The 24,046-nt window shown below is 45.7% G+C and overlaps 1 protein-coding gene across 1 annotated transcript in view; it reads left to right on the top strand.

Annotated features, from left to right (window-relative positions):
* The window catches only part of LOC115136687 (cell adhesion molecule DSCAM-like), a 139,935-nt gene extending 119,239 nt beyond the window's left edge, over positions 1-20,696 (top strand). Inside the window, exons 12-33 of the mRNA XM_029672354.2 lie at positions 1,340-1,536; positions 1,793-1,889; positions 2,104-2,232; positions 2,399-2,566; positions 3,077-3,147; positions 3,275-3,518; positions 3,772-3,918; positions 4,793-4,948; positions 5,191-5,321; positions 5,494-5,647; positions 5,823-5,940; positions 6,367-6,530; positions 6,722-6,820; positions 8,326-8,514; positions 9,318-9,608; positions 9,804-9,980; positions 10,534-10,564; positions 11,129-11,241; positions 11,353-11,502; positions 12,617-12,817; positions 13,056-13,358; positions 19,545-20,696. Of these exons, the coding sequence (XP_029528214.2) occupies positions 1,340-1,536; positions 1,793-1,889; positions 2,104-2,232; positions 2,399-2,566; positions 3,077-3,147; positions 3,275-3,518; positions 3,772-3,918; positions 4,793-4,948; positions 5,191-5,321; positions 5,494-5,647; positions 5,823-5,940; positions 6,367-6,530; positions 6,722-6,820; positions 8,326-8,514; positions 9,318-9,608; positions 9,804-9,980; positions 10,534-10,564; positions 11,129-11,241; positions 11,353-11,502; positions 12,617-12,817; positions 13,056-13,358; positions 19,545-19,945 (3,731 nt within the window). The 3' untranslated portion in view covers positions 19,946-20,696. The remainder of the gene's footprint in view (positions 1-1,339; positions 1,537-1,792; positions 1,890-2,103; positions 2,233-2,398; positions 2,567-3,076; positions 3,148-3,274; positions 3,519-3,771; positions 3,919-4,792; positions 4,949-5,190; positions 5,322-5,493; positions 5,648-5,822; positions 5,941-6,366; positions 6,531-6,721; positions 6,821-8,325; positions 8,515-9,317; positions 9,609-9,803; positions 9,981-10,533; positions 10,565-11,128; positions 11,242-11,352; positions 11,503-12,616; positions 12,818-13,055; positions 13,359-19,544) is intronic.
* Positions 20,697-24,046: the final 3,350 nt, after the last annotated feature.

The following is a 24,046-nucleotide window of genomic DNA, read 5'->3' as shown; positions in this document are numbered from 1 at the left end:
TATGAGTGTTGCCTTCTTGTGTTGGTGTGCGACTGTGTGTGTAGAAGACAGTGGAGAGGTTGAGGCTCTGAGTGTGTGTGTGGAGAGGTAGTGAGACAGCAGTGGGGCCAGAGGAGTAGTCTTGTCTGCTGTGTATGAATAATCAAAGTGGGCTCTCATCATTAAATCATAGCTGTCCTGGTGGGATAGGAGAGAGAGGAGAGAGATCACAGTTACACTGCTGCAGGGGAACATGCTCTCAGACAGTGTTTCTGAGACGTGCCACGAGTCCTCTGCTTGTACTACCCACTTAGCTTCTGGAAAACAGCTCCTTTAACACACACACACACACACACACACACACGCACACGCACACGCACACACACACACACACACACACACACACACACACACACACACACACACACACACACACACACACACACACACACACACACACACACACACACACACACACACACAGACAGAGGAGAATGGCTACAGCACCAGCCCCCAGACTTATCCCATTGTCTTAGCCAGTAGGATGTACTGTATGGATGATCTTGTTAAACACATACAGTAAACATACACATTCATATACAATACATTATTTGATCTGCTTTGAAGTCCATTCCTCTCTGAAACATCAGCAACAGTGCACTGTACATACAGCATGTGCTGCCTTTGTAACAGATATCAATACAGCAGGTTGTACCATTAAGGCTTTCAATGTAACTGTGATCTACACAAACCTATGTGAGACAGTACAGGACTGTGTTGTGTATCTGTACAGTAGTAGAAGACACCTGCAGCAGTTTATAGCTGTACTGGGGTATTTCCCCAAATATACACACACACACACACACACACACACACACACACACACATAGCCACTGCTAATAAGCGTGGTGCGTCATAGTGTCGTAACGCCAGACGAGCTCTACACACCGTGGGGAGTTCAGACTAGTCACGGCTTTCTTCTGCTCTGTAGCACCCTGTCTCTGTCTCTGTCTGAGACGCTCTGCCTCAGGAACAACACGTAAACAGTTGCTGTCCGTCTGTATCAAATATGCTGTAGCAGAGACAAGATTGCTTACCTGAAGGCCTGTTTTTGAACCATTAGTGTTCAATGTATTGTGGGAACCAGGGCGATCTAAATAGGAGTTCATGCCTCTCCATAGTTGACTATTCTCATGTTGGGAATGAGTCCCCCCTTAGGCTTTAGGGTGGCAGAGGCCAGTCTGTGAACTTATAGTGAGTGAATTGTTAAAGGAGAATGTATGAGCCTCTGTTGAGTTGAATAAAAGTTACAATCTCTGCATCAATCTCTCCCTTTCTTTCCTCTCCCTCTCTCCCTCAGTCCCAGCCATGATCACGTCGTACCCCAACACGACCATGGCCACGGTGGGCCAGCAGAAGGAGATGAGCTGCACGGCCCACGGGGAGAAGCCCATCATGGTGCGCTGGGAGAAGGAGGAACGTATCATCAACCCAGAGACCAGCCGCTACACCGTCGTGGTCAAAGAGGTGGCTGACGAGGTCATCTCCACTCTGAAGGTGCGCTGGGGGCCTGGGGCCTCCACCTCAAAAGGGGGTGATGTATATTGTTGTGTTTGTACTGAGCTGGTATTAGTATAGTACGCTCTCAATATAGCATGAATAATTATAGTAGCCTTTGTACTTGCAGTGATTGATGCTGGACATTTTGTGTAGCCTATAAAATAACCAGAGGTTATTATCAGTTGAATACTGAACTATGATGGTGCATTATGGTGATGCTTCCTGGTTAAAAACTACATTGACCTCTCCTCAGATTTTGCCCACTGTTCGGGAAGATTCTGGATTCTTCTCCTGCCATGCCATCAACTCCTATGGTGAAGACAGAGGGATCATTCAGTTAACAGTACAAGGTAAACCCCTGGCTTCTGCTCCAGCTTCTTAAGCTGTTTCTTCATAGTGGAACCTTTCTGTTGCTACTGTAAGTTGTTCCTGACTACATAAGCCAACATCTCTGGGCCCTAGTTAACTTCAGCCTGCAGTTTGTTTTCTCCTTGTCAGGACAACTAAGCGAACAGGTAAACCTCTCTATCTAATCTGTGTGTGTGTGGTGTTAAACCCGTTCAGAACCTCCAGACCCTCCCGAGGTGGAGATCCGAGAGGTCAGAGACCGGACCATTGCCCTCCGCTGGACCATGGGCTTCGACGGAAACAGCCCCATCACAGGATATGACATTGAGTGCAAGAACAAATCAGGTAGTGCTGGCATATAGGCCTATGGAATAACGTGATAAATCCATAGGAAATTGCATATGACATAGTTATAACTAAATATGTTTCTGCTTTAGCTAACTTGTTTGTTGTTGGTTGTCATGTCATACAGAGATGCTAATAGGTTCATTGTGTTTGCCCCTTCCCCCAGCCTCGTGGAATTCAGCCCAGATAACAAAAGACGTGTCCCCCCAGCTGAACCAGGCCACCATTATAGACCTGCACCCCTCCTCCACCTACAACATCCGCATTTTTGCCAAGAACGACATCGGCAAGAGCGATACCAGCAACGAGCTCACTATCACCACTGACGAAGCAGGTCAGCCCACGCAGATCTCTCCTTCACCGGGTCAAAACATCATGTAGTTATGTTCCAAACCAGGTTGACACATATTCTGTTTGTCTTCAGATTTTATTCATGGATATGTATTTATTTGTATTGTAATATTCCCTTGAATACAGTAAAGGTCTGTCTCTCGTTCATAACAGAGCAAACATATTTCTAGTGCTGCATCGCCATCTAGTGAAATATTTCCTAAATATAATTAATGTCTGAAATGCCTCCGTCAAAGATGGTGGATTATACAGATGATTCAAAAAGGCCTTTTACCGTGGAATTTTCTTTTCACAGTTCTGGTCTACTTAAGGGGTGTCTCTCCCATATGCACCAATGCGATAGCAGCTGGGTCTAGTCTACTTAATTAATTTGCCACACACCAACCAGAAAAAAGTATTGCTTTCCTCTATCGTCTCTGCTATCATCTCTGCCTCATTCAACTGAATCTCTCATAAGAGTATTTTGTGTTAATATTACACATCTGTTCTACAGCCCCCGATGGCCCTCCACAAGAAGTACAACTGGAGGCCACCTCTCCACAAAGCATCAAAGTCACATGGAAGGTACTGTGTCTTCATGGAGTTAAACAGAGAGATTTTCCTGTTTCTATCTGTGTCATGAGTATGTACAGTCTGATCCATCCCTCCTCCTCCTCCTCCTCCTCCTCCTCCTCCTCCTCCTACTCCTCAGGCCCCCAACAAGCACCTTCAGAATGGGGTGATCCGGGGCTACCAGGTGGGTTACAGAGAGTACAGCTCTGGAGGCAGCTTCCAGTTTAACATCATCAGCATGGACACCACAGGGGACAGCAGCGAGAGCATCACCCTGGACAACCTGAGGAAGTTCACTGAGTACGGGGTGGTGGTGCAGGCGGCTAACCGTGCAGGCACCGGGCCCTCCTCTCAGGAGGTCATCACCAAAACACTGGAGGATGGTTAGTATGGATCAGGGGGTTAAGGGGTGGGGTAGGGTAGAGTTGTGTGTGTGTGTGCGTGTGCCTGCATTCACAGTGTGAAAATTCACTGCCGTAGGTAGACTACCATCTTCTGGATGATTGCTGAATTACCTCAAACCGAAAGATTTGAAATCAGCAATACAAAGAAGCCAGTAGGGGGAGTTAATTCAGCCTAGTTTGACCATTGTCTGTACATTTGTCCTAACTTTGTTTCCCTCCTGTCCCTTAACAGTCCCCTCGCGTCCCCCTGAGAATGTCCTGGCCATGGCCAAGTCTCCAGAAGTCATCTCTCTTTCCTGGTTGACCCTGCCCAAAGAGGCCCTCAATGGAAACCTGCAGGGCTACAGAGTCATCTACTGGGCCAATCTGCCAGATGGAGGTAGGGGCTTATTAACAGACACTCAGAACACACCAGCTAGCAGGCACTTAGCGGACCACTGGTGGTGTGAGCACTATGATCATAATGGTTTTTGCCCAGTCTCTAATTTTCTTACTTGGCAGATTTGCACCCCTAGCTTAGTTTTTATTATTAGTAGTAATTTCGTTTTTAGTTTTCTCAACAGGCAACACTAGATTATGGGTTTTCTTTTTGAATTTTTGCAATATTTCAGCAACATTGCCATTTTCTCCTTAATTTCATTCTGCCAGTGTTGGTCAAATGAGTTACAAATTAAACTTATAGCTTTACTTATAAATCAACTATCCAATGAGTATTATATCTCAATAGACACATCCTGTTCTGTATATAATCTAGTCCATTAGTTGTTTAGTAGCTTCATTCTAGTGAGGTGGGTTATATGGAGGAAGGTACCACAGGGCCAGAGTGGGCAGCACCCAGAGCTAACACCCTGCTCCTGCTCAGGCCCTATGGATGGGATCCAGCCTGCAGCCTGCCGGGCCTCCATCAATAATTCACAGGATGCAGTATGTCACTGCTTCAGCTCTGTCTACAAGGACACTCAGTCAAGGACAGAGGAGACGCAGCAGACAGAGCACTACTGCCAGTAGTCAGTCATTGCAATATCACAGATACTACCTCGGTCAAAAATCACAGGATTTTACTGTGTATGGGCATCATCTTGTATGGTAGTTTGCAGTGTGGTATTACAGGGAGCATGTTATAGGCTTATTGTGTTATTGTGGTCACTGTACTGTAGTTCTTTGAATTCTATCACACTGGATCATAGACTTGATTTGACATGGTGTGAGAGTGAGTGATAAACTGTTGTGTAACCATTGTGTGACATTGTCAGAGTTGGGAGAGATCAGGAACGTAACCACCTCCTACCCATCTCTGGAACTGGATGGTCTGGAGAAATACACCAACTACAGCATCCAGGTTCTGGCCTTCACCCGGGCCGGGGACGGGGTGCGCAGCGAGCAGATCTTCACCCGGACCAAGGAAGACAGTGAGATACAAATCCTGGCTTGAGATACACTTGAGATAGATGTGGATCATTGCTTTCACATTGACATCACAGCATGATTCCTGCAAAAGTTCAAGCTATGCATGAATACGTCAAATCAGATTTCAGGAATAAAGCACTGTCTGCAATGGGCTTGAATAGGGCCATGAGCCCATATGTTTCTATTAATACTTGCAGTATATATGTATGTTTAACATAATCTTTACTCTCCTTCCTCCCTCTAGTCCCTGGGCCTCCAGCGGGGGTTAAGGCCGCAGCCTCCACCAGCTCCGTGGTGTTTGTGTCCTGGCTCCCTCCTCTCAAACTCAACGGCATCATTAGGAAGTACATCGTCTTCTGCTCCAACCACCCCACTGTACGGAGCTCTATTATCATTACCACAGCTCTCATTATAACGCCGCCTCCAGTCCTGCCATTCTGGGCTGTATTTGAAAGTCCTGTACGGAGAGAGAATACTCTTGAAGATTACTCCCCTGTTAAATGCACAGATGTGTAACCCCCTTCCCTTTCTCCGTCCCTCTCTCCAGGTGATGAGTGAGTTTGAGGCTTCTCCTGATGTATATTTCTACAGAGTGCCAAACCTGGCCCGCAACAGGAAGTACAGCATCTGGGTGGTTGCCGTGACAGCCGCTGGGCGAGGCAACAGCAGTGAGACCATCACAGTGGAACCTCGGGCCAAAGGTACAGGCTGCCTGTGTAATAGTGTAACTATCAAAACTAATCTGGCTGAAGTATTATTGATTGCACTATGGTGTTGGCATCTATGATATTGCTTGCGTTCTGTTTTTATTCATCATTGTTTTTCATAGGAGTAGAATGGTACAGTCACAGTGGTGCATGTATGTAACCCCCATAGCTCCGGCCAGGATCCTGACGTTCAACGGAACAGTGACTACACCCTGGATGAGGGACATCATTCTGCCCTGCAAGGCGGTCGGAGATCCACCCCCCACCATCAAGTGGCTGAAGGGAAAGTAAGTCAAGGCCATAGAGATGTATAGAGATCGCAACGTTGTATCTGTGCCATTATGGCGTCTGTGACAGTCATTGAGGCTATCTACATTTTAAAGTATTCAATTTTGTTCTTATTTTGACGTTTGAAAAAAGTGCAAAGCTAATATTGGTGACTTACCGCCACCTGCAGGGCTGGAGTCTTGAAGCAAATATTGTGTGTCATTCATTTATTGTAGCCACTCTATGGCGGTCATATAGCTTTAAGCTGTTTACGAACTAGGCAAACCATGCAAAACTGGGTTATTTCCAAGTAATGATCTCTATACATCTCTATGGTCAACACCCATCTGTCACATGATTCAACACAACGCAGGAATGTCTTTTTTTTTATTACTCTGATCACATACTGTACTGAATATCATGTGGTCAACTCTACCTCTCAACAGCAATGGTACCCCTGCTCCTGTTCTGATTGACGGACGCCACAGTGTCCATAGCAACGCTAGTTTCATCATCCGGACGGTGAAAGCAGAGGACTCTGGGAACTACAGCTGTGTGGCCAGCAACAACTGGGGCTCTGATGAAATCACGCTGAACCTGCAGGTTCAAGGTAAGACAGAGAGAGATGCAAAAGGAGAATTGTCCAAAACTGTCCAATACTAATTGGTACTAACACTTCAAAGGCCTTTCTATGTAGGTTAGCAGTAGGTCTTCTGAGGACACTTTGTGGATAGTTTGATGTAGCACAGATGCTTTGTTGTCATGGATCTAGTTCAAAACATCATTCCTTTTGTTCTACAGTTCCTCCAGACCAACCACGCCTCACAGTTACCAAGACAACTACCACGTCAATCACTCTGTCCTGGATACCTGGGGACAATGGAGGAAGCTCCATCAGAGGTGAGTGACATTAGGCCATTTGGACACACCAGAGACACCTCTACAAGGCATAGACCTCCTTTCCGACACCCCAGTGACACTTCAACAAGACAAATATTCCCATTCAGACACACTAACTAATGACATTTCAAGAAGAGATAAAGTAGACCTCCATTCAGACACACTAACTAATGACATTTCAAGAAGAGATAAAGTAGACCTCCATTCAGACACACTAACTAATGACATTTCAAGAAGACATACAGTAGACCTCCATTCAGACACACTATCTAATGACATTTCAAGAAGACATACAGTAGACCTCCATTCAGACACACTAACTAATGACATTTCAAGAAGACATACAGTAGACCTCCATTCAGACACACTATCTAATGACATTTCAACAAGAGATAAAGTAGACCTCCATTCAGACACACTATCTAATGACATTTCAAGAAGAGAGAAAGTAGACCTCCATTCAGACACACTAACTAATGACATTTCAAGAAGAGAGAAAGTAGACCTCCATTCAGACACACTAACTAATGACATTTCAAGAAGAGATAAAGTAGACCTCCATTCAGACACAATAACTAATGACATTTCAACAAGAGATAAAGTAGACCTCCATTCAGACACACTATCTAATGACATTTCAACAAGAGATAAAGTAGACCTCCATTCAGACACACTAACTAATGACATTTCAACAAGAGATTAAGTAGACCTCCATTCAGACACACTATCTAATGACATTTCAACAAGAGATAAAGTAGACCTCCATTTGGGCAAACCAACAACACCTCAACAAGCCACTGATAACTACCAAGACACACAAATGACACTTCAGTTACACGGCTAGTATCCTATTAGGACATTGGGTGAACAAAATCATCTTACAAGGCCCTCCACTTCTCATTATCTTAGACAGGCCTGGTAATTGCGTTGAGTGGGGTGCTAAAACAGTGGAGAGGGAATAGATTAAAAAGGAACAAAGAAGATTAGGTGGGTTAAAGTGGAAGGTTAAACCACTCAGTCAAGAAGAAAGCCCAATCACAGGAGTAGCACTGGTGATTTATCATAGCTGGTCATCACTGGAACACAACAGGCTTCTGGCCTCTCAGGCTTTTTAAAAGAGATTTTAAGGAATATCCAGGATGATTTCCTATGGTATTTGTTTTCATGTCATGAGTCAAATGATTTTGTTTAGTCTTTGCTCTAACACCAATACAGTGTCTTATTTTCCTCTTGTCCGAGTAAATGGTGGCTATGATCAGGTGCTGTTGTCCTGCCTTATGTTACATTTAATGTTAATCAATCTCAATGGCATGTTTATAGGTATTTAGCCGATGTCTAACACTGAACAATCTGTTGGAAGGGAAGTGCAAATACTACAAGGTTCCACTTTGCTGTGCCAGCACTGTGAGTGATTATCTGGGTAATGTAGTTATTAGATTAACTTGGAGTATGTTGGGAGAGATTTTACAGTTATGCTCTGTCTCTGTCTTTTTCTCTTTCTGTAGGCTACATCCTGCAGTACTCAGAGGACAACTCTGAGCAGTGGGGGAGCTTTCCCATCAGCCCTAGTGAGCGGTCGTACCGTCTGGAGAACCTGAAGTGTGGCACCTGGTACAAGTTCACCCTGACTGCTCAGAACGGAGTGGGCCCCGGACGCATCAGTGAGATCATTGAAGCAAAGACCCACGGAAAAGGTGAAGTCTTTTTAGCAAGGATGGGCAACTGGCCCTCGGATCAAGTTTTTTTTTTTTTTTTTTTACTCAGTCGGGTTCTAAACGTTCTATTGCAAGTTAGAATAGTTGAATACACAAAGTGCAATTTTGAAATTTGGTTGTGCATCAGTAGTTTTTATCTTATGTCAGTCACTGATAGTCAATCAATTAGCCACGTCAGCTAAACATTTCTAGATTGATAAATTAGTCTAGCGGCCAGCTATCTAAACTTAGTAATCATGGTCGAATTACCGGCCGAGGGGCCCCCATTGATTTTGTTAGTCAGTCTCACTCAGATATCACAGATATCACAAACTGCAAACACTTCTCTCCACCCTATGGTAAAATGTAAAACGGCTAATTTTCCTCTCCACCCCATGGCAAAATGAGTAGAATTGCATGAAATTAGTTATAAAACTGCAACATTTTTTTTTTTAAACGTAAAAAAAAATCAGTCCACTGTCAAGAGGGGGGCTGCTAAAATGTTTTGCTCACAACGTGGTGGCGGTGGGGTGGGGTGTGTGTGGGCACATGTGGGTATGCAGACCTGCAAGCAACTTTTTTGTGGCCCCCACCCCCTTCAATGTTGCCCATCCATGCTCTATAGCATCTCCACCACCACTGTCCCCTTAGAACTGACTCTAACTCAGCAGTTTATCCAACATTTTATCAAACAATCCCTCAGACTAGCTCAATTATTATGTGACCTGATCTGGCTCATGAATAAAATGTTACAGGCATCCTTAGAAGTCTACATCTGATCTCTTCACCCCTCTTCTTTCCAGAGCCCCAGTTTGCCAAAGAACATGAGCTGTTTGCCAGCATCAACTCCACCCGGGTCAGGCTCAATCTAATTGGGTGGAACAATGGTGGCTGCCCAATCACCTCGTTCACCCTGGAGTACCATCCGATGGACACGGCAACGTGGACCACGGCTCAGCGCACCTCCCTAACCAAGAGCTACATCCTGTATGACCTGGCGGAGGCAACCTGGTACGAGCTGCAGATGAAAGTGGTCAATAGCGCCGGCTCCGCTGAGAAGAAGATCATGTTCGCCACGCTCAACGCCGATGGAAGTGAGTTCAGTTCAGTGGTCTTCTAGTATGATAAAAAATTTTCCTGAACCAGGGTAATTTCATATACCAAAGAAGGCCTTCCAAAGAGACATATTTGACTACGATGCCTCAACCCTGGTGGTGCATCCTTAAATAGTCATGCCTGATACTCAGGATGGTAGGTTCCCCAAGCTTATTTGGTTCCTCCCTCCGCAGGCACCATCCCTCCTCTGTTGAAGACAGTGGACCCCATCACAGACAACATGTCAGGCAACGAGGGGCTGAAGATGATGGTGACCATCACCTGTATCCTGGTGGCTGCTGTCATGGTCTTCATCCTCCTGATGGTGCTGAAGAGGAGGAGGAGGGAGCAGAGGCTCAAGAGGCTACGCGGTGAGTCAGGACACACGCACAAGCACGTACACACACAATAGAAACAAAGCACTTAATAACACACAAGCACTTTTTAGAGCTGTATGCTTCATGCTCAAGAGAGTGAGGATCAATTAACCTGAGCAGAACCAGTAGAATTCTGACTATTGACTTTCATTATGTAATAGATTGTTTTACTTAACTAGGCAAGTCAGTTAGGAACACATTCTTATTTACAATGACAGCCTAGGAACAGTGGGTTAACTGCCTTGTTCAGGGGCAGAACGACAGATTTTTACCTTGTCAGCTCAGGGATTTGATCTCGCAACACTTTTGGTTACTGGCCCAACACTCTAACCACTAGGCTACCTGCCGCCCCGAGAGGCTAAGAGGCTATCAGTTTAGCTAACAGCGTAGAACGTTCTGATCAGATCTAGTGTTCCACTTTTAATTTGCCCCACTCTAATGTTCTAGTTTTGCACATCTAGGAAATTAGCTTGGTGCTTTTGATTTTAATATGTTAGCTTCTGTCAACTCTGCGTTGTTACTAATTTACTATATGCTGACTTTACAGATGCAAAAAGCCTGGCAGAAATGCTGATGAGGTACGTGAAGAAGAATACATGTTAACTTTAGATAGGAATCATAAAATACTTTAAACTAACTGTCCAGTGTTTCCAGATTTCTATTAAGTATTACCTATAATTACTTACAATATGAGTGAAATAGTTTCCCTTCCAACGTTCTTTTATTCAGTTTTTTTAAAACAACTTTTCTGTGTTGGAATGGTGTGTGCGTACCCCGACAACAGGATGTTGTGGGCGTATACCAGCCATTAAAAATATGAATACAAATAGATCGCTGATGATTGGCCAGCTCATCCTCCTCTAGACCGCTGATTGGCCAGCTCATCCTCCTCAGGAGTATGACATACTGTATGAGGAAATAGCAAGTCTTTTTAAAAGAGTCTTTTTGAGATTCAAGTTTGAGGTAGGGTTTTTGAAGCGTTTTTTTTCTCCAATTTATGCTTTGGCCACAAATACGTCTACAGGATGAGTCAGCAACATTATTTGAGTATGAGTTATCAAAATATGAGTTTTTAAAACTGATATTTTCACTGGACAGTTACTAACTATGACTGAATACTTGCAAACAATACTATCTCCTAGTAAAAACACACGGACACCAGACACATCCAACAAGCAGCAGACCATGAGAATGCACATCGATATCCCCCGAGCCCAGCTGCTCATCGAGGAGAGAGATACTATGGAGATTATTGGTGAGACCCCTGTCTTCCCCGCCAGTTTACAGTATGCTTATCCCTTGCATGTTATATTTGATCATCTTTTCTAAGAACTCATTGTCTCCCTCCCTGTTTTCTGTCTGACAGACGACAGGTCGACGGTGCTGCTGACTGATAATGACTTTGGGGAGACGTCCAAACAGAAGTCGTCCACGGTCACGCACACAGTCCACTACCAGTCCCTGTCGCAGGCCACCGGTCCACTGGTGGACGTCTCCGACGCCCGGCCTGGAACCAGTAAGAGCCTATTTAATCACCTCTATATCCCACCCCTCACCACCTTTACTCTGACGTACAGTAAGCTACTAGCCTAATGTCATCCCCTGGAAACATAAGAGAATGCTCTTTGTCAAGATTCACATTTTTTTATATAGTTGCATTCAATCCAAGCATCATTGTACATATTTCTCTCTCATGTGCATGTAACTGTACCCCAGTCCTCCAATCAGTGTTTAGACTTTAAAGTTTTTTTTTATAAACAAAAGCTCTAACAATTAACCTCCAGGTATCCACATACCCTGATCCCAAATCCATTCTAAGCAAACTAGAATCTTCAGCTTATCATAGTTTCAACACTCAGATCCACTTACAGAGCCCACAGCCCAGAGCAATGTGATTCAAGGCAGTGGCTAGACAGTGGCCTATGGAGGCTCTTGCTGCTGAGCCAGTCGAGTTGAGCTGATGAAGAGTGGAGAGGCCTCTGGCTCCATCTGACCGCTCACCTGATTGGGCTCATTGAGGCTGGCCAGGAAGCACAGTGGGCCCAAAAAAAATGAATAAACAATAAGCACAGTGAGCCTGAACCTTATCTGCTGACTCAGCCACATCTATCCAGAGTGTTGGGCAAACACTGCCCGCTGTGCCAGTTTCCAACCCACTGATGGAATTACTACTATCTACTACTATTACCACTGCTATTCTTCTCTGGCTTCTCCAGGCCGGATCTAATCATGGCCGTTCTAAAGGGACATTCTGATTTGGTGCCATTGATGCATAGCACAGTAGGTTAAATGTCTGGGTCAGACCGAATATGATACTATTTTTGTCTTTGGGAAATATTATATCGACTGTGAAAGGTTAGGATGATACTGTAATTTCAAACCTAGGAGTTATTATTGATCAATAGATGTTTGTGTAATTTGATACACAGACAATTAAGACTCAATATACAGTATGCAATTTACTTTCTAGTAGCTCTTCAGTGGTATGTCTGAAATGGCACCCTTTTCTATATGGACACTGGTCAAAAGTAGTGCACTACATAGGGGATAGGGTGTCAATTCTGACACTGCCTAGGCCTGACACTGCCTAGGCCTCTCACCAGTAAAGACCTTGGCCCTTTCATGCCCAGACCCCACAGCACGCCGCACTGCCAAAGCAGGCCCTGCAGCCAGCAGGAACCGCTATGCCAGCCAGTGGACTCTGAACCGGCCACAACCACCCACCTCCTCCCACACCCTGAGCACAGACTGGAGACTGCCCACACCGCGTGCTGCCGGCTCTGTGGACAAGGAGAGCGACAGCTACAGCGTCAGCCCATCGCAGGACACAGGTACTGGACTGACCCTATGTCTCACATACAACATTAGTCTGCAGCAAAGGGGAGACCACTACTACTGTACGTGGAAGGGTCAGAGTGATCACGGTATGTTTTAAGATATTTCCTATATATCTTAGGAAATTTCAGCTATATACATACACTATAATGGATGTTGTGTCTGTGTGTGTGTGTGTGTGTGTGTGTGTGTGTGTGTGTGTGTGTGTGTGTGTGTGTGTGTGTGACTACGCAGACCGTGCGCGGAGCAGCATGGTGTCGACGGAGAGCGCGTCGTCCACGTACGAGGAGCTGGCCCGGGCCTACGAGCACGCCAAGATGGAGGAGCACCTGCGGCACGCCAAGTTCACTATCACAGAGTGCTTCATCTCCGACACCTCCTCGGAGCAAATGACGGCCGGCACCAACGACTACACAGACAGCCTGGCATCTAGCACGCCGTCTGAGTCAGGCATCTGCAGGTTCACAGCCTCCCCGCCCAAGCCTCAGGACATCAGCCGGGTCATGAACATGGCCGCACCAAAGGCCCACAGACCGGGTAAGGAGAAGGCAGCACTCATATACAGAACAGACATACACTGCAAACACACAGTACAATTCAAACCTTACTGAAAGGAAATGATTATGTATTATTTTCCTCATTACTCTAGATCAGTGTTTTCCAACTCGGGTCCTCCCCCAACAGGCATATGTCCCTCAACAAGCACACCTGATTCTACTAATCATCAAGCCCTTGACAAGTTGAATCAGGTGTTTTCGTCTGGGGCTACAACAAAAATGTGTACTGTTGAGGGTACTAGAGGACCGGAGTTGGAAAACACTGCTATAGATAGCAGTTCAGTTCTGCTCCAATTAGGCCTTGGGCCACAGCATTACAACTGTAACTTCCACAGCTCTCTGGCCTGTTCAAAGTTAAGTTAAGTTTCATAGCTTTCATTTAACACAGCATTTTACAAAATGCCTATTGCAAAATAGTGATCATGAGATACTCTTCCTCAGATAACACCTCTGGCATGCTGTTAATGCTCGATGAAGTACAAACACCATTAAAACCCAGTAATACCCTTCACAGTGCTGCGTTTAGCTTCAGCTCTCTGCAGAAATGTCTGCACATGGAGGAGCTGTCCTTACGTCCATCTGTCAGGCTATCCGCCTTTCTGACACTGTCCTCCTCCCGGGTTGGCCTCATATGACCTGCTGCTTCTCACCTCCCATTCCTATTGGTTACACTGTCTAGCGCAGTTTGTGGACAGACCAAACAGACTGGGTTGAAATACATAGATATGAAGAAATTCCCATTTTCAAATATTTTTTGTAAAAAATACACAGAGACAGAATGTATTGTGCGTTTAGTGAGTCCTGGCCTGCCTAGTTGTCATTCTGGGCTGGGGGTATGAAGACTAGCTAGTTGTTGATGGTGTCTGGAGGTAGGGACTGGGCTGGGGTCAACGACACGAGATAGACAGGTTTTGGCTATCTGAGCTGGGTCTTGAGTTTCCGTTCCTCATTATGTTTTCATGGTGAGTACACAAGCCATCTGCCCACAGTCATCAGCCAGCAGGAGACTTAAACCGTCAGCTAAGGGCAAGTAGAGGCTATCTGTCAAGCCAATCTAAAGCTATTGTCTGTCAATACAAAACAGCACTTTACTTCCACAATGGAGACGTTCAGCGTGATATCGGTCTTTCAGACGCAGAGCCTGATGTAGCGTCGTGCTAACCCTGGTTTCACTTTCATCCAGCGGGAGTTGGGCGACACCAGCGACACATAGACAAGTTTAGAGGTTTCTACAGTAAGTCCCTGTTGAAGACCGTTGTTACCAGTCTTGTATGCCATCAGCCAGCTCTGTTGTGGCACACACTGTGGAATTCACCCATGTTAGTTTGAACACAGTTCATTTTTGTGTGCTTTTTCCCAGTGAGTGTCAGTATGATCAGAAAAAAAAGTCAATTTTCAATATAAAATGTCAACGATCTGTCTGTCTGTCTGTCTGTCTGTCTGTCTGTCTGTCTGTCTGTCTGTCTGTCTGTCTGTCTGTCTGTCTGTCTGACTGACTGACTGACAGTGGCCCACTGCCCCCTGCCCCCCCCCCCCTTCTGTAGTAATGTACCTTTGCCCTGAGTTGACACTGTGACCTCATCTGTCATTCACACAGGGATACAGAGGAGGGCACGTGTCAATCACAATCACACACACCTGATACTGATACAGTAGGTCAACCTGGGGTCAGTGGGTCAACCTGGCAAGCCCATTTCTTTGTGTGTGTGTGTGTGTGAGTGTGTGCGAGTGCGAGTGCGAGTGCGTGCGTGTGTGTGTGTGTGTGTGTGTGTGACAATAGAGTGATTGGGGCCAAGCTGGATGGAAACATTGGGTAACGATCTGTGTGACGCTCATAAACAGTCTGTCCTGTGCAATTACTGTTATGAGCCAATCATAGAGGATGATCTTGAGGTTCTCAGCTCATAAACAGTCTGTCCTGTGCAATTACTGTTATGAGCCAATCATAGAGGATGATCTTGAGGTTCTCAGCTCATAAACAGTCTGTCCTGTGCAATTACTGTTATGAGCCAATCATAGAGGATGATCTTGAGGTTCTCCGCTCATAAACAGTCTGTCCTGTGCAATTACTGTTATGAGCCAATCATAGAGGATGATCTTGAGGTTCTCAGCTCATAAACATTTACTGCAACACTGTTTCTTGTGTTGAGTAGTCAAAATGTGATGGGCCTTTAAACAAGCCAAGGTGTCTCTGTGTGTTTGGGTGTGTGTGGGTGTGTGTGGGTGGGTGTGTGTGGGTGTGGGCATGCGCGATGTGTCTGTATGTTTACTAGTGTGTGGGTAGTTGAAGGCCAGATTACAGAAAATGAGAACAGCTCCCATTAGCGCAGATCGACTTGGGCACACAGAATGTTGAAACATTCATATACATCAACCCCCAAACCCCCGCATAGAGACATAATGCATGACTGGGAATCATTGTTGTGTAGTTGATATAAATTGTGCCATTACCCACGCCCTGCAATTTACAGCCTGATGGATTTCAGCTAAATAAATTCCCAATGAGCTCCCAAAGAAAAGCTTTAAAATGGTTGCCATTTACAGGTTTTAATAAAGCCTATTAGATACACAGTAAATTATTCATGCTCCCTGTGAACTCTGGGATTAAGTCACTAAGGTCACATGTAGGATATAATCTACATAGATGGGCCGGTCCTCCTCTGTGTGATGGGGGATAATGATTTGGCATTGAAAAGGCCAGTCACTGAAGCATGCTGATCTCTGTGGCCTCTGAAAGATTAATATTGAAGACATCCATTAGAACAGTAATGGAACAGTACACGTCTCCCCACCACTCCTAATCAAGTGTAAAATCTTCAGTACGACTCATACATCTATGGCTACTGGACACGTCTTTGTGATTATCTAATTTACTAAATGAAATATGTCATTTATTCAGTGGATGAGATACATTTACAGCAGAAGTGATGGTGTCATCATCCACTCAACCGTGTCCAGTGATTCACTGTCTGCATGGGGGAATACTGTGTTGAGAAGTATTTTAAAGTGCTGCAGTGTCATTAACTAAATGTACGCTTGGGTTACGTCACATGCTTGGTTTGTTCTGGTCCTGGACAGCAAAGAATCTGTCTCTGAATGAGATTTGAAGCACCTTTTTGCTTCAGTTAACCCCAAGTACAGATGAGGAGAGTTTGAGAGTGGGCAGTGCAGGACTGTTCGATGTGATAGTCCTGAAGAAATGGAAAGGTGATTTGAATATGAATCTGACAGGTTAATGCAGCAATATCATAGGATAAGTAATCCCTTCGCCAAGCCATGTAAAATTATATCGTCCTGAAATCATTATAGAATCTGTATCCTCCTGACTCAATATGATAGATTAGATTACATTATCCAAACTGAAATCATATTTCCTCCACTCATATGATTTCCTATCATATACCATATATCCTGACAGTAAGTACATACCATATGAAAAGACCTACTATGGAATCGAAAGTAACCAAGTAATGCTGACATTGACAATTTTCCTCCCAGCTCAGTGTAGTGAGTGTACCCCTCTAACCTTCCTGATTGGGTACCCCTCTAACGTTCCTGACTGGGTACCCCTCTAACCTTCCTGATTGGGTAACCCTCTAACCTTCCTGACTGGGTACCCCTCTAACCTTCCTGATTGGTTACCCCGCTAACGTTCCTGACTGGGTACCCTTCTAACCTTCCTGATTGGTTACCCCGCTAACCTTCCTGACTGGGTACCCCTCTAACCTTCCTGACTGGGTACCCCTCTAACCTTCCTGATTGGGTACCCCGCTAACCTTCCTGACTGGGTACCCCTCTAACCTTCCTGATTGGGTACCCCGCTAACCTTCCTGATTGGTTACCCCGCTAACCTTCCTGATTGGTTACCCCTCTAACGTTCCTGACTGGGTACCCCTCTAACCTTCCTGATTGGGTACCCCTCTAACCTTCCTAATTGGGTACCACTCTAACCTTCCTGACTGGGTACCCCTCTAACCTTCCTGACTGGGTACCCCTCTAACCTTCCTGATTGGGTACCCCGCTAACCTTCCTGATTGGTTACCCCTCTAACGTTCCTGACTGGGTACCCCTCTAACCTTCCTGATTGGGTAACCCTCTAACCTTCCTGACTGGGTACCCCTCTAACCTTCCTGATTGGTTACCCCGCTAACGTTCCTGACTGGGTACCCTTCTAACCTTCCTGATTGGTTACCCCGCTAACCTTCCTGACTGGGTACCCCTCTAACCTTCCTGACTGGGTACCCCTCTAACCTTCCTGATTGGGTACCCCGCTAACCTTCCTGACTGGGTACCCCTCTAACCTTCCTGATTGGGTACCCCGCTAACCTTCCTGATTGGTTACCCCGCTAACCTTCCTGACTGGGTACCCCGCTAACCTTCCTGACTGGGTACCCCGCTAACCTTCCTGACTGGGTACCCCGCTAACCTTCCTGACTAGTACCCCTCTAACCTGCCTGACTGGGTAACCCTCTAACCTTCCTGACTGGGTACCCCTCTAACCTTCCTGATTGGTTACCCCGCTAACGTTCCTGACTGGGTACCCTTCTAACCTTCTTGATTGGTTACCCCGCTAATCTTCCTGACTGGGTACCCCTCTAACCTTCCTGACTGGGTACCCCTCTAACCTTCCTGATTGGGTACCCCTCTAACCTTCCTAATTGGGTACCCCTCTAACCTTCCTGATTGGGTACCCCTCTAACCTTCCTGACTGGGTACCCCTCTAACCTTCCTGACTGGGTATTAACCTTCCTGATTGGGTAACCCTTCCTGATTGGTTACCCCTTCCTGACTGGGTACCCTCTAACCTTCCTGATTGGTAACCCTCTAACCTTCCTGACTGGGTACCCTTCTAACCTTCCTGATTGGTTACCCTGCTAACGTTCCTGACTGGGTACCCTTCCCTTCCTACCCCGCTAACCTTCCTGACTGGGTACCCCTCTAACCTTCCTGACTGGGTACCCCTCTAACCTTCCTGACTGGGTACCCCTTCCTAACCTTCCTGATTGGGTACCCGCTAACCTTCCTGATTGGTTACCCCGCTAACCTTCCTGATTGGTTACCCCTCTAACGTTCCTGACTGGGTACCCCTCTAACCTTCCTGATTGGGTAACCCTCTAACCTTCCTGACTGGGTACCCCTCTAACCTTCCTGACTGGGTACCCCTCTAACCTTCCTGATTGGGTACCCCGCTAACCTTCCTGACTGGGTACCCCTCTAACCTTCCTGATTGGGTACCCCGCTAACCTTCCTGATTGGTTACCCCGCTAACCTTCCTGACTGGGTACCCCGCTAACCTTCCTGACTGGGTACCCCGCTAACCTTCCTGACTGGGTACCCCGCTAACCTTCCTGACTGGTACCCCTCTAACCTGCCTGACTGGGTAACCCTCTAACCTTCCTGACTGGGTACCCCTCTAACCTTCCTGATTGGTTACCCCGCTAACGTTCCTGACTGGGTACCCTTCTAACCTTCCTGATTGGTTACCCCGCTAACCTTCCTGACTGGGTACCCCTCTAACCTTCCTGACTGGGTACCCCTCTAACCTTCCTGACTGGGTACCCCTCTAACCTTCCTGATTGGGTACCCCGCTAACCTTCCTGATTGGTTACCCCTCTAACGTTCCTGACTGGGTACCCCTCTAACCTTCCTGATTGGGTAACCCGCTAATCTTCCTGACTGGGTACCCCTCTAACCTTCCTGAATGGGTACCCCGCTAACCTTCCTGACTGGGTACCCCTCTAACCTTCCTGATTGGGTACCCCGCTAACCTTCCTGATTGGTTACCCCGCTAACCTTCCTGACTGGGTACCCCGCTAACCTTCCTGACTGGGTACCCCGCTAACCTTCCTGACTGGGTACCCCGCTAACCTTCCTGACTAGTACCCCTCTAACCTGCCTGACTGGGTAACCCTCTAACCTTCCTGACTGGGTACCCCTCTAACCTTCCTGATTGGTTACCCCGCTAACGTTCCTGACTGGGTACCCTTCTAACCTTCCTGATTGGTTACCCCGCTAATCTTCCTGACTGGGTACCCCGCTAACCTTCCTGATTGGTTACCCCTCTGACCATCCTGATTGGTTACCACTCTAACCTTCCTGACTGGTTACCCCGCTAACCTTCCTGACTGGTTACCCCTCTAACCCCCTCTCTGGTCTCATCCCTCAGGTGGAGAGCTGGTGCACCTGCCCCCGTACCTACGCATGGACTTCCTGTTAAACCGTGGCTCTGTGTCGGGAGGCCGGGGGTCCAACGGTGGTAACGGAGGAGGGGAGGCAGGGGCGTTGGGCCAGGCGTGTCTGGAGCCCCAGAAGAGCCGCACCCTGAAACGGCCCCCGCTCCTGGAGCCCACACCCATGGAGGTGCCCACGTCCAGGGAGGTGCAGCAGTGGCAGCCAGGGACTGCCTCCACCCTGCCCCAGCGTGAGCCCACTGGCCGTGAGGCCACCGGAGACCTGGCCCAGGCACAGGCCGCCAAGCTCAGTAGCTCACAGGAGTCCCTGCTAGATTCCAGAGGACACTTAAAACAGAGCAACAACCCCTACGCAAAGTCCTACACACTGGTATAACACAAGGAGTTACACACTCCAGGACTTGGACTGTATACTGTACTGCAGCTCTACACAGAGAGCTGGCACGGAACTATGATGATGATGGACACTTTTCAACAACAACTGAAGTTGTATATTTCTGACTCCAAGTATTCCTTTATTTTGTTCTTTCTCCCTTCTTTCCTCTTCTGGCTGTCTCATTTCTCTGTTTTATTTTCTATTTTGAGTATTATTTTATTCTAAACACCATATGAAATTGCCAAAATAATGTATTTAAATTTGACAGAGAAAAATACTATTGAATTTATATCAAGGATAATTACAGTCATTATTATTATATATAAAAATATAGAAATCTAAAAACAAGAAGAAGAAGAGGAGGACTCTGCAAGGGGATATTGCTTTCTTCATTTATTTATTTTGTATGTTGCAGTGTGATCAAATCGATGATTAGGTATCTGGCCGTTTTTCAACAACGAGAGGAGTCAAGGAAAAGAACTCCATTAAAGCTGAACCTGTCTGTCCATGCCATCTACTCAATCTACTCAGATAGATTGTTACTACGTTCTTCAACCTTTCCAATGACTGCATGGGGACTGATCTATGACAATTATAGGAATGGCTGGAAAATCCAAAAGAGAATTTTGTCACACTATGAAAATTATACAATGTGAATATATATAAAAGAGATCACTTTTATTTGTGGATATTACAAGGAAAATGATTTGGTTAATAAAGTCCTTAGTCATGTTTGCACACGTGGGTTTGATTGGAGATACTACTGTTTCTTCTCTCTGTTCCTCCATCTCTACCCTCTCAGCCACCACAGAGCCCAGCACACAGCTCACTTAATCAAATTTTATTTTATTTGTCACATGCACCAATTACAACAGGTGTAGTAGACCTTTTTTTATTTTTTTTTATTTTACTAGGCAAGTCAGTTAAGAACAAATTCTTATTTTCAATGACAGCCTAGGAACAGTGGGTTAACTGCCTGTTCAGGGGCAGAACTACAGATTGGTACCTTGTCAGCTCGGGGGTTTGAACTTACAACCTTGCGGTTACTAGTCCAACGCTCTAACCACTAGGCTACCTTGCCACCTTACTGTGAATTGCATACTTACGAGCCCTTAACCAACAATGCAGCGTAAAAGAAAAGGATGCGCGAAAAATGTACTAAATAAACTAAAGGAAAAATAGTAATACAATAGAATAACAATACCCAGGCTATATACAAGAGGTACCAATACCGAGTCAATGTGCAAGGGTACATGTAAGTCGAGGTAACTGCAATAATTGGTCTTGGTGTATACATGGTCAATTATTCTGAACAGGTCACCTGGATTGGATGTCTCACATTATAATAGCAAGTAGAGGGCAGGCAGGGTATAGACATCACTGCTCCCTATCAGACCTCAGGGGTATCTGAGTCCAGTGACCCCTTCACCTTTAGTGCAGAGGGCTCTCTGCTTAAATAAGTATCATTTATCTACAGTAGTGACAACTTATTGCTACATTCATCACCTGAAAGCCCAAATCTAAATTTAACACTGTAGTGAAGGGTATTGACAAGACCTTATACTTATTTCAGTGAGATGACAAACTAATGAAAGATGAGACTTCCTGTGTCTTAGTCTATATTTCGAGTCCTTTAGCACTGGTTGTACCAGCGCTCTTTTGATATGACTTTGAATGGCTCTCACTGGGTTGGCCTGGAATTGGTTTAGCTTTAGAGAGGGCTGTACAGTACTTAAACACATTGTGACATTCTCATGGGAAGCTTCAAGGGCAGCACAGGAACACGCTGTAGTCTATCCAGCCACTTGGAGCGTCGCTAGACTCTAGCGCACAGAACCCAATAAATTATTCATCCCCACAACGACATTGGGTCCCAGATCAGGTTTACATTGTCACACACTGATCCCTATAACAGAATATGGGGCACCACACACACACACACACACACACACACACACACACACACACACACACACACACACACACACACACACACACACACACACACACACACACACACACAGCACTATGCCACTGCAGGGAGTGGTAGTAACATCTTAATGAACGTACTACGTCTCTGGAAAGTTAGAAACAATACGGAGGTGGTGCTATTGGGTTTGTCTACTGTCCAAATGGGTCTGCATGTAGACACAGCATCTATAATGCAGCACTGGAGATCTGATGAGCTACTCTACTGAGCCTGAGGAGTCACATCACAGCTATGGGGCTTACGTAATGACAGAAGTAGGCACTTGTTGTGTTTTGAAAAACATTGGAGCCTTTTGTTGTGCTTCACACATCTACAGTACATGTTGACATATTCCTAATTGACTTGACATCACATATATACTGTACATACTAACATGATGTAACTGTTCCTGTCTTTACATGGAAAGTGTGGTTATAACTCATTTATCCTACACATCGTCACTGTCTGATGAAAACCTGGAAACAAATTGTTGGTCAATATAAATGTTTTCTTTTCATTTATTGAAAGCAGCAACTCCCCTCAATGTCCTCTGAATATTTCATGACTCTAGTACCAAAAACAAAATGTGTTCAAAATAGCTTCGGATGTTTTATAATTGTACGTTCGTTAAATGGAAATTATGGAGAGAAAAAAATAATTTTACTAAAAGGTTTTGGTTTGGGGTAATGGGGTTTCCATAAGACAGCAACAATATTGAACATTTTCATCATTTAGCAGACACTCTTATCCAGAGCCACTTACAGTAGTGAATGTATACTAGTTCCGTATTGGTGCCCCATGGGAATCAAACCCACAACCCTGGCGTTGCACGCACCATACTCTACCAACTGAGCCACACAGGACAATATGAGCATATATATATATATAATGGCCTCCGGTCAGAGGAACAAATACTTCATGTATGAGAGTGAAATCAGCACAGTACATTCACTACTGTACATGGCACCTACTTAGTAGGTGCCATGTACAGTAGTAAATGTACTGTGCTGATTTCACTCTCATACATTAAGTATTTGTTCCTCTGACCGGAGGCCATTATTCCACCTCCCAATGCGCACACCTTAGAGAAGCTCTAAACCTAATCAGATTTTAGATACAGACACGACGACCTTCCCCTGGGGAAACAAGACGTGAATGCCTCAGTGTCATTCAGGAGAGATTCACAACTTTTTGTTAAGTCATAGCCTGCATCCAAATGTGAAAATGGTGTTACTTACAGTATAAGCTGATGAGCTCATTCAGTAAGTGTTGTTGGGGTTCGGAAATGATAAGACAGTTTTGTAGCACAGTGTACAAGGACCGTACAGCCTCACAGGGAGTGAATGTACAGTAGAAGAGGGGTTTCATGGCTTTTCCCACTCTATCTGAGATGGGCTGGAATTCTAAAGTTGTGTGTGTGTGTGAGCTGATTCGGCTAGAGGTCAGAGATAATGCCCTGAGGATGGTTCTATTGGTTAGGGAGGCTCTGAGGGGATTGTGCTGCAGTGTCAGTTTAGGCAGGTTTGGAATAGACCACCACTCACCCGTAAGCCTCATAATGAGGTGCCAGAAGAACAGGCATCAGATGGGGGCAATTTGGAGCTCATGAAATACTGGGCATCTCCCTGGAGGTAACCCTGTGCTACTTTCATCTGTCAGCCCTTGTCCTCCTCACAAGACCAGTCTTCCCCCATGATCCTTCTGACACTGTCTCCTTCTCTCTTCTCTCTCTCTGGATCCTGAAGCTGTCTTGTCCGTGTCCTAACTGAAGCTGTCTTGTCCGTGTCCTAACTGAAGCTGTCTTGTCCGTGTCCTAACTGAAGCTGTCTTGTCCGTGTCCTAACTGAAGCTGTCTTGTCCGTGTCCTAACTGAAGCTGTCTTGTCCCTGTCCTAACTGAAGCTGTCTTGTCCGTGTCCTAACTGAAGCTGTCTTGTCCGTGTCCTAACTGAAGCTGTCTTGTCCGTGTCCTAACTGAAGCTGTCTTGTCCGTGTCCTAACTGAAGCTGTCTTGTCCGTGTCCTAACTGAAGCTGTCTTGTCCGCGTCCTAACTGAAGCTGTCTTGTCCCTGTCCTAACTGAAGCTGTCTTGTCCGTGTCCTAACTGAAGCTGTCTTGTCCGTGTCCTAACTG

This window comes from Oncorhynchus nerka, linkage group LG11, assembly GCF_034236695.1.
Source record: "Oncorhynchus nerka isolate Pitt River linkage group LG11, Oner_Uvic_2.0, whole genome shotgun sequence".
In the NCBI taxonomy this organism is placed as follows: domain Eukaryota; kingdom Metazoa; phylum Chordata; class Actinopteri; order Salmoniformes; family Salmonidae; genus Oncorhynchus; species Oncorhynchus nerka.
Note: the sequence above shows the minus strand (reverse complement) of the source record. Positions and strands in the feature narration are given on the sequence as shown.